This window comes from Cetorhinus maximus, chromosome 15, assembly GCF_964194155.1.
Source record: "Cetorhinus maximus chromosome 15, sCetMax3.hap1.1, whole genome shotgun sequence".
NCBI classification, from domain to species: Eukaryota; Metazoa; Chordata; class Chondrichthyes; order Lamniformes; family Cetorhinidae; genus Cetorhinus; species Cetorhinus maximus.
In genome coordinates this window covers 22,913,368-22,926,467 of record NC_135893.1, presented here as the reverse complement: position 1 = coordinate 22,926,467, position 13,100 = coordinate 22,913,368, and the positions used below count along the sequence as shown (strand labels likewise).

Genomic DNA, 13,100 nt, shown 5'->3' with positions numbered 1-13,100 from the left:
CATGAAAAGCGCTATATAAATGAAAATCTTTCTTTTTTAAAAAAAAACACTCCAAAACACACCTCCACTTTCCAGAGGGACTGACTGGATAGTGATCAGGACCAGGAATGCCTGGCGATTTTCCCCCTTCTAACCTGGGCCACCAAGCTAACAGCACAGGTATGAGATCGAATGTGGCTCCTCCTGACCTCTCCATTCAGGATCACAACAGGGGGTGCACTTATTCACTGAGCCATCTCAACCTCCCATTACTTTGTACAAGTAGGTGTTGAAAAAGTGAAGACTGGGCTGCTCTCTCACTGCTTTAACCTGGCTAGAGAAATGTTCACACGCACAGCAGCCGCTGGTAGGTCTTTTCCTGGTAAGCCTGGTTGGTCACGTAAGGCAGGTAGACTCTCCTGAAAGCGGGGCAGTGAACCAGCACAATGTCACACACATCAAAGTTTAAGATGTCCTTCTCCAGTCTCTCCTCCAGCTCCTGCAGGAACCTGACAACAATAGAATAGAAAACACTGAGCTAAGGCCCTAAGTAGCAGTGAAAAATATAATGGCTCACATTTGGCAAAATGGTCGCAACTATAACTACAAAGAAAGCAGAAACCAACCAGTAAACGGAACATAAATCTATAGAAACCTGTTCATTTGGCCTAAATAGCATGGTCAACACCTCCCCCACCCCTCCCCCCTACCCCCATGCCGCCGCCCCCCACCCCCCCCCCCCCCCAACCCCACCTCTTTTCATTGTGTCCTCTAATCCCATCCAATTTCTCCCCCCCCCACACTCCCCCCCCCCCCCCCCCCCCCCCCCCCCCAAAACACCCACATTCCCTCCCTAACAGCGCTGTGGACTTCAGGGGTTCAAGAAGGCAGTTCACCAGCATCTTCCCAAAGGTAATTAGGGATGGGCAATAAATGCTGGCCTAGCCAGTGACGCCCACATCCCGTGAAAGTATATAAATCAAGCTCTCAACATCCATCCTTCTCACTCGATTCTCAGATTTTTGAACACCATCTATCAACCTTCAAGCCATATCTCCCAATCCCACTTTCCCACCTTCTGGGTCTTACCCTCAATCCTGTCTTTCACCTGAAACAGGTATTATTGGCTCTGGGCTCTATTTAAACTGCTCACATTAATGTTCTTCCTTAGTAACTTAATCCACAACTCAATTACCCGGGAGGCAAGGAGGCTCCACCTCTCTCCTTCGTTTAGCTTGGTCTCACCAATATCGAGGTTGGTCTGCAGTCTGTAGTGTGGACAGACAGGAATTTGATAACGGGTAAGGTGGGTATAGGCTCTGAAAGCCTTGGCTCTCCCTCAGCACAGCCATCCTGAACCACGGGATGCCCCACACTGAGATTGCAGAAAACAGCGTCCCTGTGTTTGGCACTTCACCCAGGGGGAGCAGTGCCATCCATCTGCCTCAGTTCTGTACTGGGAAGGTCAGGGATACCTGCGTACCCCCTCACTACCCACTCCCCCACATCAGGGGCACAAACACAACCGACTGCCCACCACAGAGCACCTCATCAAGCAGAAACAATAAATACACCGACCAGGACCCATCACATAAAGTGTTAGTTGTGAACAGTTATTTAAAATGCTGTCGAGAGCTCTCATCACAATGTACGGTCGGTATAATTTGCCTAAAGCATAATTCTATTCTACAGGCAATTCGGCACATCAGCCTCAAGCTGTAAAGAGGGAGGGAAGCATTACAGGCCGGTTTAAGTGGATCATTGCTGGCTGCGATATTTTAATCATGCCCACTGGCCCTGAGTCAGGCTGCACTGATACTGTACAGTTGTGTTTAAGTAACTGTAGGGAACTATAGTCAAAGCTGGGTCACTGCCCAAACGCCCATCTACCTGGGAGAAGGTAGAGGCAGAGAGGGGGTGGTAACTTCAGCACAATCCCAGTTGCAATTTCTAAAGTTGCAGGAAAGGTGCTGTGTTCCCTAGAAGATGGTTCTTTAGTCAGATCACAATTAACGCACCGGATCTTTAAAGCTAGCATCACCTGACCTCAACCCAATCTGTGAAGAGAAGGGGCAGGTAGAGAATTTCAGACAGGAATTTTCACCTTGAATTATTCCCCCCACCCCTCTGCTCTCCTGAAGGGATCTCCTTTGTACCCGGGTATGAGTGTCACAGGCATTGCCTTGGGCCCTGCTACAGGGATCTGGGTGCAGCATCCATTGCGCCACCAACCCAAGGCGTTCAATTCCGAAAACTAGACATTGAGCAACAGCAAGCTTTCTGGCCATGAGGAGCATCACAGCCAATCCTAATCCTGTCCCCACCCAATGCCCATTGGCACACACACACACACACACTTATTATTCACCAGGGTCACTCAGTAGTGTTTGGCAATGGGAACATTGCCTGATTTGCTTTCTCACCTACCCCCCCAGGTCAGTTGTGGCACCTCCTACTGTTCTCTATGGCTCAATTTCACACAGAGAAAAGATTTTAACAACTTTGCTCTTAGGGGAACTGGCTGTTCCTAATCTTGACACCCAAATCCCATTGTCTATGGAGCCTTGTCAACTTAGTCCAGTTCTTTTCTCTGATCGCTGCGAGACTCACTTTTCACTGACTTCTTTGACCTCGGGCAGTTTGGAGAACAGCCACTGCTTTTCCTGAGCGTTGAGACATTCCTGGAGCTCCCTGGAGTTCTGGAAATGCTCGATGGTGATGGTGAGACTCCGAAGGTAGGATCCTTCCGAAGTGACCAGCTCAAACTTGGCCTAATGGACACAGACATTGCAGCTGAGGTGGAGATTCAGCAGAGACTGCACACAGCAGATTGGATTCAATCTAAGGTTCACGAGTACTCAGGGAAAAGGCAGAAAAGTCCCAAAGAAAACACACAATGGAATTGGACAATAAAAATGGTGGAGAACATCCATTACCTTGAATTGGCTGGGGGCAGTGTCGGTAAGATGAAGATCAGCGGAGTAACGTAGTCTGAACATGGGGACTGGGCAGCAATATCAATGGGGCTTATATATAGAAGTGGTAACAATTAAAATGCTCACAATGCTTCTAATGCTCCCAAAATCGATCCCTGATGAGGGAATCTAGTGGATGAATCCGATATCTTAAACACTAATAGAGGCTATTATTGGGGTGGTGGGTGTCACTGAAGATATGCCCTTTCTCCACTGCACTGGAAATTAGACTCTCCACTAGTCTCGCAGTGGTTCATGTAGCAATAGGTCACTGGTTCGAGACCACAACAGCCGTACAAATAATTCTTAAGTCCGGCTATGCAACCTGGAAAGCCCCAAGGAGAGGCCAAGCACTTTGTGGAAAAGATTGCAAACTGGTGACTCACGACTGTGCCTAGACAGCTCACAGCATCCTGTTCATGTGCCTCAGGCGAGGCTGTTGCACAATCAGGGAGCGACACACACACAGGAAGAGAGAGACAATAAATAGTTAAGAGACATGAAAGGGACAATGTAAAACAACAAATGGACGTGAACTTTCCTGAATGTTTGGGTTTTTATCTGGGCCCATGTGATCAGCCTTGTTACCGCAGAGGAGATGCGCACCATTGCTGCGGTTCCTGCGCGTGGCCCGGGCGGTGTTTAACACGAAGGGTTCGCTCACCTCCTGCAGCTTCCGTTGCTCGTTGCACATTCGGTCCAGTAACCCGCTTCTCCGCACATCGGGAATGTCCTGCCAAAGAGCAAATGCATTCCCTCGGACTGACCGCTGGGACCAGGTCAAGTTCTGTGGTAACGACCTGTACTTGCTGACCAGGATTGCATCATCTTCCTCGATGACCGTATCTGCCCGTTTCTGTCTTTGGATTTCACGGTCACTCGCCACGTTGCTGTACTCCTGGTACAGGATCGCTGTGAAAACATAACCAGGAGAGGAATTAATACTCAGGCTGTGCATTGGACGTTATGTTGGGTGAATCCGCCAACACCAGGAACCTGAGGCTATTCAGGCAAAGTTGTGCCAGTAAAAGGTGCAGGGACAACTGACTCATTTGTGCAACTCCCTAGGGCCTGCCCTGCCAACCCAATATGATCTCCTCTAGAGAGCTCCAGACTTTCCTTTGAATTGGATCACATCGCAACTTGTTTGCACCACATCATTTGTGATTATCCACTTTGTGGTTAATCTCTGAATTATGTCAACCCCCCACCCCCACCCCAACCCCCACCACCACCACCAGTCAGTGCTGCCCAGTGTAAGTGCTGAAACAGGCAGACCAGAAGAAAGCCCTGTTTGATTTCTGGCCGGTGCAGAGTTAGCTGATTTCAATCAAACTGCAATATCAATGAGGTTTATGTGCAGAAGTGGTAACAATTAAAATGCTCACAATGCTTCTAATGCTTCCAAATTTGATCCCTGATGAGGGAATCTAGCAGATGAATCCCATTTCTTAAACACTAATAGAAACTATTATTGGTGGGGGGGTCACTTTAAGATCCTGAGGGGTCTTGACAGGGTGGATGTGGAGAGAACAAAAACAAAAATACCTGAAAAAACTCAGCAGGTCTGACAGCATCTGCAGAGAGGAAGACAGTTGACGTTTCGAGTCCGTCTGACCCTTCAACCTCCGATGAAGAGTCATACGGACTCGAAACGTTAACTGTATTCCTCTCCGCAGATGCTGTCAGACCTGCTGAGTTTTTCCAGGTATTTTTGTTTTTGTTCTAGATTTCCAGCATCCGCAGTATTTTGCTTTTATCTATATGGATGTGGGGAGGATGTTTCCCTTTGTGGGAGAATCTAGAACTAGGGGTCACTGTTTAAAAATAAGGGATCACCATTTAAGACAGAGATGAGAAGGGCTGAGTGCTGCTGAGAGGAAATGTGTTATGTGGACACTGGGAGAGCACACAATTGGACTTCGTTCTTCTCCATTGCATGAAAAGAAAGATTTGTATTTATAGAGCACTTTTCATCAACCACCGATGTCTCAAATCATTTTACAGCCAATTAAGTACTTTTGAAGTGTAGTCACTGCCATAATGTAGGAATTGTGGCCATTTTGCACACAGCAAGATCCCAAAGACAGTAATGTGATAAAGGCCAGATAACCTGTGTTTTGTGATGTTGATTGAGGGATAAATATTGGGCCAGGACATCAGCGATAACTCCCTGGGCCCTCCTCAAAATAGTTGCAATGGGATTTTTCACATCTACCTGAGAGGGCAGGCAGGACCTCAGTTTAACATCTCATCCAAAGGACAACATCTTCAACGGCACAGCACTTCCTCAACACTGCACTGTACTGGAACATCAGCCTTGATTTTTGCACTCAAGTCCTGGAGTGAGTATTGAACCTACAACCTTCAGACACAGAGGCAAGAGTGCTACTAACTGAACAACAGCTGACACCATGGGTGACTACCTTGCCAACTCATTGTCTGAGGTCAGACATGAAGCATGGTGACTTAGGAGAGTTAATAGATGGCATAGGCACCAGTGGTACCAAAGCACAATAAGAATCAACATTGTCTGAAGAGGAGGGAAAAAAATTGGGCGAGGCATTGAATATCTCCAGGTGCCTATGCGATCTTTACACAACATGATTCAGGACATTTCCATGAGGAGGAATGAGCAGTGAATTCATTTTTACTCACAGTTCAGTAGAAACCTGGAGTGTCTCCTTTCGTTCAGTTGTTCTGCATTCAGTTCCCCTTCTGATCCCACTCTCCTGAACAACAGAAGCAGAAACAGATCCCAATCACATTTAATGTCACTCCTTCTCTAACACACAGGGCATTAATTTGAAGTATTTATTGTCTGGGATTTTACAGAGATTCCTGTGAATCTGTATAATTGACATTTCTATTGTTAATATTAATGTTGGAGTGCGTATGTGTTGCTGCATTAGTGACTGTGCATGAGTGCAAGAGTGTTTATGAGAGAGTGCGCTTGGTGTGTTACTGCAAATGTGCGAGTGTGTGTGTGAGACTACGTATGATTGAGTGTATATGTGAGTGAGTAATTGTGTATGTGTAAGGGTATGCATGTGTGTGTGTGTGCGCGTGTGTGTGTGTATGAATGCATCTCTATATAAATTGATTGTGTGTATGAATGCATATGTATATACATTGTGTGTGTGTATGTACTGTGTGCATGTCTGTTTGTGTGTGTATGAATGCATGTGTATATACTGTGTGTGTGTCTATATAGTGTATGTGTGTGTGTGTCTGTGTGTATGAATGCATGGGTATACACACTGTGTGTGTGTGTTTGTTTGTATGAATGCATGTGTATATGCATTGTGTGTGTGTATGAATGCATGTGTATATACTGTGTGTGTATATGAATGCATGTGTATATACAGTGTGCATGTGTGTGTATACATTGTGTGTGCGTGTATGAATGCATGTTTATACATATTGTGTGTCTGTGTTTATAGTGTGTGTCTGCATGTGTGTGTCTGTGTTTATGAATGCATGTGTATATATATATTGTGTGTGTATGAATGCATGTGTATATACGTTGTGTGTGTGTTTGTGTGTATGATTGCATGTGTATGTATATTGTGTGTCTGTGACTGTGTGAATGCATGTGTATATACATTATGTGTGTATATGAATGCATGTGTTTATACACGTGTGTGTATGCGTGTGTATGAATGCATGTGTTTATACGCGTGTGTATGCGTGTGTATGAATGCATGTATATATAAGCGCGTGTGTGTATGTGTGTTTGTGTGTGAATGCATGTGTATGTACGTGTATGTGTATGAGTGCAGGTGTTTATACGTGTGTGTGTGCGAATGCATATGTATATATATGTGTGTGTGTGTTTGAATGCACGTGTATATACGTGTGTGTGTGTGTGCGTGTGTGTGTCTCTGTGTATGCACATGTATGTGTGTGTGTGCGTGTTGGTGTGTGTCTGTGAATCAGAGATTAACCAGAAAGTGGACAATCACAAATGATGCTCATGCCTTTATCACAGTGATAGCTCTATGTCCCAGTCCCAAATGTAAGTGTATAATCCAGTCCCAGGAGTTTGTGTGTGTGCTGAGTCCCAGATGCTGGTCTTTAATACAGGCCCAAATGTTACCTTGGAACAGTGCTCGATTTCCACAAGCTGGGTGGAGGACTGTCAAAGATGAGACCATCTCTTTGTGGCCTTGAAGACACATTGCTGTTGATCGAGATGAGGGACTTACTCTTTTGCTTTGCGCTCCGTCTACCTGAGAACAAGATGTAAGAAGGGGAACAATGAGATACCCAGGACTTCAAGAGGCCCTGCCATACTGAGGGAGAGGACTGGCATTGCACACACACAGTGCAGGAAATGCCAAGCAGAGGCAGTATATGTAAATGCCAAACTACAAACATCAAACACTGCCACGCCCTTCAAAATCAGATTCAAGAGATGATTGGGCAGTGTTTCAGAGACAGTGAAGCCAACCCCAATTGGAGTTTCCCAGCCTTTCTACAGCTGCTGTAACTTGACAGTGCAAAGAAAGCCTGTACTCCATTTTACAACAACAACTCGTATTTATATCATATATTTCACACAGTAAATCCCCCAAAGCGCTTCACAGCAATGTTGTCAAAAAAAATTGATACCAAGCCACATGAGATACAAGGACAGGCGACCAAAAGCTTGGTCAAAGAGGTAGGTTTGAAGGTGCATCTTAAAGGAGGAAAGCGAGGCAGGGGAGATGAATTGAAGAATCAAGACGTGCAGTGAGGAACATCACTTAGAAGGAAGAGTAAAAACCCAAGCACCAAGTGGGACCAAATGTGCAGCATTTCTAAGGCAGCCAACAACACGAGATAAAAAGAAAACCTTTGCAAATACCAGAAATCTGAAACAACAAATGAAAATAAGCACGGGGCGGGGGTGGTGGGGGGAGGGGTACACCAGCATCGAAAAGATAAAACATTTAGTGACCTTTTGACAGAACCCAAGGATGACAGTTGGGAAGAATTGCAGATACTCCGCTGGTGCGATGGGGGTTCCTTCTGACCCTGCAGTTAAGGCAAATCATGGGGCAAAACAGAAACAGCTGCGCCCTGTGCCTGACTCACACTGCAGCTGGGGTACACACTGTCTATGGGTACACAAAGCAGGAAATGGTTCGAACCCCATACAGAGCCATCGACGTTTACAGCGTAGGAGAGGAGCCTGGCTGGTCCGTCATACCTGGGCCAGCTGTTTGCTAGGCCAATGCAAAATTAATTCCACTGCTGCACTCTTTACTGCATCCTCCTCTGCTTCAAATGCTTATCCTTATAAGGTGCAGTGTCCGCTGCTTCAGTTATTCCCTGTGGAAAAGCTCCCCATGCTCTTTAGCAACTGTGCATGAAGACATTTCTTCTAACCTCTGTCCTCACTCCCTCTGTGATAGCTTTAAATTGATGATTTCTCGTCAATGACTTCCCACCCAGACTCTTCACCCTATCAAACCCTTCATAAGTTTCAAGCCCCTATTCAATCTCTTCTTAGCCTTTTCTGTTCCAGTGGAAATAGCTCCCACATTGCAAATCTCTCCTCATAGCTATAGATTCCCATCCCTGGCATGACCCTGGTAAATCTACTACTAATTTAAGGTCCTGACCTATTTATAACGGGAGGTTCAAAACCACACACAGTGTGACCTACCATTGCCTTTATACAAATCCATCATTACCCTTTTTCGCTTGTACTATATTCCCATATTTATAAACCCAAAGTGCTAAGTGAGATTTTTAATATGGGTTTATCTATCTGCACTAGCACAATCATTAAGTATTGCACTTACAGCCCCAGGACTCTTTTTAAAAAATTTATTCTTGGGATGTAAGCATCTTTGGCAAGGCCAACATTCATTGACCATCTGTCTTTTTTTACGTTTGTTCACAGGATATGGGTATTTCAGGCTAGGCTAGCATCCCTAATTGGCCTTGAGAAGGTGGTGGTGAGCTGTCTTCTTGAACTGCTGCAGTCCATGTGGTGTAGGTACGCCCACAGTGCTGTTAGGGAGGGAGTTCCAGGATGTTGACCCAGTGGCAGTGAAGGAACGGCGATATATTTCCAAGTCAGGATGGTGAATGACTTGGAGGGAGCTTCCATTTGGTGGTGTTCCCATGTGTCTGTTGCCCTTGTCCTTCTAGGTGGTAGCATTTGCAAGTTTGGAAGGTGCTGTCAAAGGAGCCTTGGTGAGTTGCTGCAGTGAATCTTGTAGATGGTATACACTACTTCCACTGTGCATCAGTGGTGGAGGGAGTGAATGTTTAAGGTGATCGATGAGGTGCCAATCAAATGGGTTGCTTCGTCCTGGATTGTGTCGAGCTTCTTGAGTGTCATTAGAGTTGCATTCATCCAGGCAAATGGATTATTCCATCACACTCCTGACTTGTACCTTGTAGATGATGGACAGGCTTTGGGGAGTCAGGATCCTTAATTGCCGTGGAGAACATGGAATTGAACTGTCTTCTTGAACCGCTGCAGTCCATGAGGTTTAGGTGCACCCACAGATGCTTTTGTTCTGTAGCAGTTTGATATAACTGAGTGGCTTGCTACATCAGTTAGTTAAGAATCAATCACATTGCTGTGGATATGGAATTGCATGTTGGCCAGACTGGGTAAGGATGATCATTTTCCCTTCTGAAGGCATTAGCAAAAGGTTTTTACAACAATCTGGTAGTTTCATGATCATTTATTCCAGATTTATTAATTAATTGAATTTAAATTCCCCTAGTTGCAAAGGTGGGATTTGAACTCATGTTTCTAGAGCATTTGTCCATGCCTCTGTATTACTGGTCCATTAACATTACCACTATGCTACTTTTCTTTATTTGTACCCTTTAAATATCTTTCCATTGGGAATGTCCTTATTGCTTGTCCCAAAATATATTATCTCATTTTACCCTGCATTAAATTGTACCTGCTACTTCTCTTCCCATAAACCATTGCCCTCCTGAAATGTTTTATAGTCTGCTTTTCTGTTTGCCAACTCTACTTTGTGTCTACCTGCCAGTGACTATTCACCTCACTGAAGATCAACTACTCTCTGATGTGAGTATTAAATACCTCCTAGATGGAAAACTCTTTAACCTCAGTCGTCTCCGTGCCAAAACTAAACTGACCACCATAGACATGCAGTTTGCAGATGACTGCAGTGTCGTTGCCCACTCTACACCCGATTTGTAAACCACTCTCGATCTCTTCAATTCTGCATACAAGAAAGTCGGCCTGTCCTTGAAGGTTGCCAAAACAAAACTCACATCAACCCACACCTGGTCAGCCAAATACTGTTGAAGTAGAGACTCTGGAATATGTTGAGTGCTTCCCATACCTTGGCAGCCACCTTTCTCATAAGGCCACCATTGATGAGGAGATCCAAAACCGGATCAGCTGCGCCAGCTCAGCCTTCTACAAACCACGGCAACGAGTGTTTGACATCAAAGTCCTGGGGCGGAACTTTCTGTGCCCATTGGCGTTGGGCATCATGGTGGGCATGAGCGGTTAATATGGCGGGAAGGCCAAAAATCAGTTTCATGCCGTCATGAAGCCAGTTTGTGATCGTCCGCTCCACCTGTAAATGGTCTGCCTTTCCCGTTGGCAGATGTCAGGAACTTCATTTTAATGCATCTGCATATCATTATAAGTCCTGCTCGTCGGAATCACCCCCCTGCGCTGGATCATCCGGGTACATCGGCCTGATTACACACTGACGTGTTTCACAACTGTACATAAGCGACATGCACCTGGCGAGCTGCACTTGGCTCGGGACTTTGAGGTTTGTTTGCTACCTTGCTTCAGTCAAGCACTCGCAATCGTTAGCACCAGGCTTCACAAGCAGCACCACATCACTTTTAGGGGAGGCTCACGGGCAGGTCTCCACCTACCAGACCAGCTGTAAGGCGGGGGTGGCTTTTCGATGACAGCAGGGCTAGGGCTTGCTTGGGGAAGGGGTAGAAGTGGCCTCAGGAAATGGAAGGGGCTGCAGGGCGAGGGCTGTACTGGGAAAGGGGGGTATCCCAGGGTGTGCATAGGGGCACATGATGATCTGTGCAAGCGGCCTCAAAATGGTGAGGGCTGAGGAGGCAGTCTCCAGAGGAGATGATGGAGATGTGAGGGTATGTGTGAGAGAGTGAGTGGTGATGTCCCTTGAGCTGACAGTGAGTGAGATGGAGTGGTGAGATTTGCTGGACCTCCTGCAGCCAGAGTGGGGGTGGAGGACATCATGGCGGGTCTCTGAAAGGCATTCCAGTGACAGGTCACTGAACTCCTCTTGGCTTTCAGGGCCATGTCTTCTCTGGAGCAGTCCTGGGCTGCAGGCATTGAGAACTGTGTAGGCGGCTGCAGTTTGGATGTGGCCCCCGGAGTGAGGTAACAGCATGACGGGCAATTCAGAGGTTGCCCTCCAGCGAGACAGCGTGTTTCCTGTGGTTGCATAATTAATGAGGCGGGAAGCGGACAATATGGCGTGAAAACCCACCATTGAGGCAGGGGGTGAAAAGTCCTTTTTCCTGCCCATTACTGTATTTAGTGCAGATCTGGGACGATTCTGCCCCTAGTGTACAGAGCAGCTGTTGTCACACACTCCTGTACAGCAGCGAGACCTGGAATGTGTATCAGCAACACACACGATCACTAGAGAAGTTCCACCAGCAATGCCTTTGCTGCATCCTCCGGATTCAATGGAAGAACTGTCGAACAAACAGTGTCCAGTCCATCAAAGCTGATTTTGCAAGAGGCTTGCCTGAACGCTTGCTGGTTGCAAGAAGGACCCCACATTTGTTCAGGTGACAATGTGTCCATCAAGATGCCTCACGCTTTGAGTCACAACATCTTAATGATGAGGCAGAGCGGCGGCAGAGAAGGAAAGAAAGGGAAGCAAATCCTGCACTCCGGATCCCACTATCCCGTGGGTCATCCTGCCTCATGTGCCCAAAGATCTGTGGGTCAAGAATCAGCCTGTTCAATCACACGAAGGCCCAGAAGCTCGCAGTCCCGAGTAGATGTCATTCTCGAATCAAGGGACAAGTGATGACAGTGACAACATTTTGATGTGTTCTTTGTGCTTTAGTCCAAATCACAGATATATCTCATTAGGAAGAGTGGAGCCAGCATTAACCCTGAAGGTACAGCACTTACAACACTCCTCCAACCCGAGTAACACCCAATAGACTTGACTGGTTGCTTCCTGCCCACCAACCTACTCTCTAGCCACGCTGGATATCTTATCTAATACAATAAGTCTGAACTCCTGTTAAACCTCTGCTTTGAGACTTTGTGCTCAACACCATCCGAAAACTCATATAAAGAAGAAACCTTTAAAGCAACCAAAATGAAACATTCTGGGTACAAACAACAAGGACAATCTACTGGGAAATATCTGTGTGACAGGGGATACTAACTCCTCAGATTCTCATAGTGATCCATCCAGAATTGATAACAGGAGAGGTGAAAGGTTGGTAAATATGACAAACAGTCCTTTGTTTAAAATGTTATGGAAGAAACCAGAGGACATCAGATACTGGACCCGGTTTTTAATAGTAACTCTCCATGTGGGGAAACCCCTGCCCAAGAGTAAATATTTTTAGATTTAACTTGATTAACCAAACCATGTGAGTAGCTGGACATTTAATGCTAATACTATTGGTGTTTAATGCTCACTACTGGCCTGGGGAAACACTGGGAAGAAAAATTGAATCCTTTTAAAACCATTCTTTAGCAGAAGGAAGCCATGTACGTACCCAGGTTTAACAGAAGGGCACACGGTAAAATAACAGCAAATTAGCTAACTGGTCATGTCCAAAGTCAGAATCGTAGAATCATAGAAAGAGGCCACTTGGTCCATCGTCTCTGTGCCAGCCAAAAAACGAGCCACCCTGCCTAATCCCACTGTCCAGCATTTGGTCTGTTTGGACTAAAACAGAATTATTTTTACAGGTTTAAGAAAATCATTCTCTGGACAGTAAAGATATTTATTGACTATCTTTAACTGAGACATAAAGAAGTCTGGAAAAGCGGTAGGTGTAATGACAATAGTCTTTTACACTATCTTAGGAATCAGATGACCATCAAGGGCTGTTACAGGGCCATTGAAGAATTCCATAGTTCACATGGAGTTCTAAAATACAGCGGAGGTCATAAATGGCTCCTTT

At 45.9% G+C, this 13,100-nt stretch overlaps 1 protein-coding gene across 3 annotated transcripts in view; it reads right to left on the bottom strand.

Annotated features, from left to right (window-relative positions):
• arhgef19 (Rho guanine nucleotide exchange factor (GEF) 19) overlaps nucleotides 1-13,100 on the bottom strand; it is an 86,753-nt gene that overhangs the window by 16,222 nt on the left and 57,431 nt on the right. For all 3 annotated transcript variants that reach the window (XM_078558092.1, XM_078558094.1, XM_078558093.1), the window contains 5 exons: nucleotides 7,054-7,186; nucleotides 5,613-5,686; nucleotides 3,619-3,866; nucleotides 2,590-2,750; nucleotides 336-488 (listed from right to left, as the gene is read on the bottom strand). In XM_078558092.1, coding sequence (XP_078414218.1) covers nucleotides 336-488; nucleotides 2,590-2,750; nucleotides 3,619-3,866; nucleotides 5,613-5,686; nucleotides 7,054-7,186 — 769 coding nt within the window. The remainder of the gene's footprint in view (nucleotides 1-335; nucleotides 489-2,589; nucleotides 2,751-3,618; nucleotides 3,867-5,612; nucleotides 5,687-7,053; nucleotides 7,187-13,100) is intronic.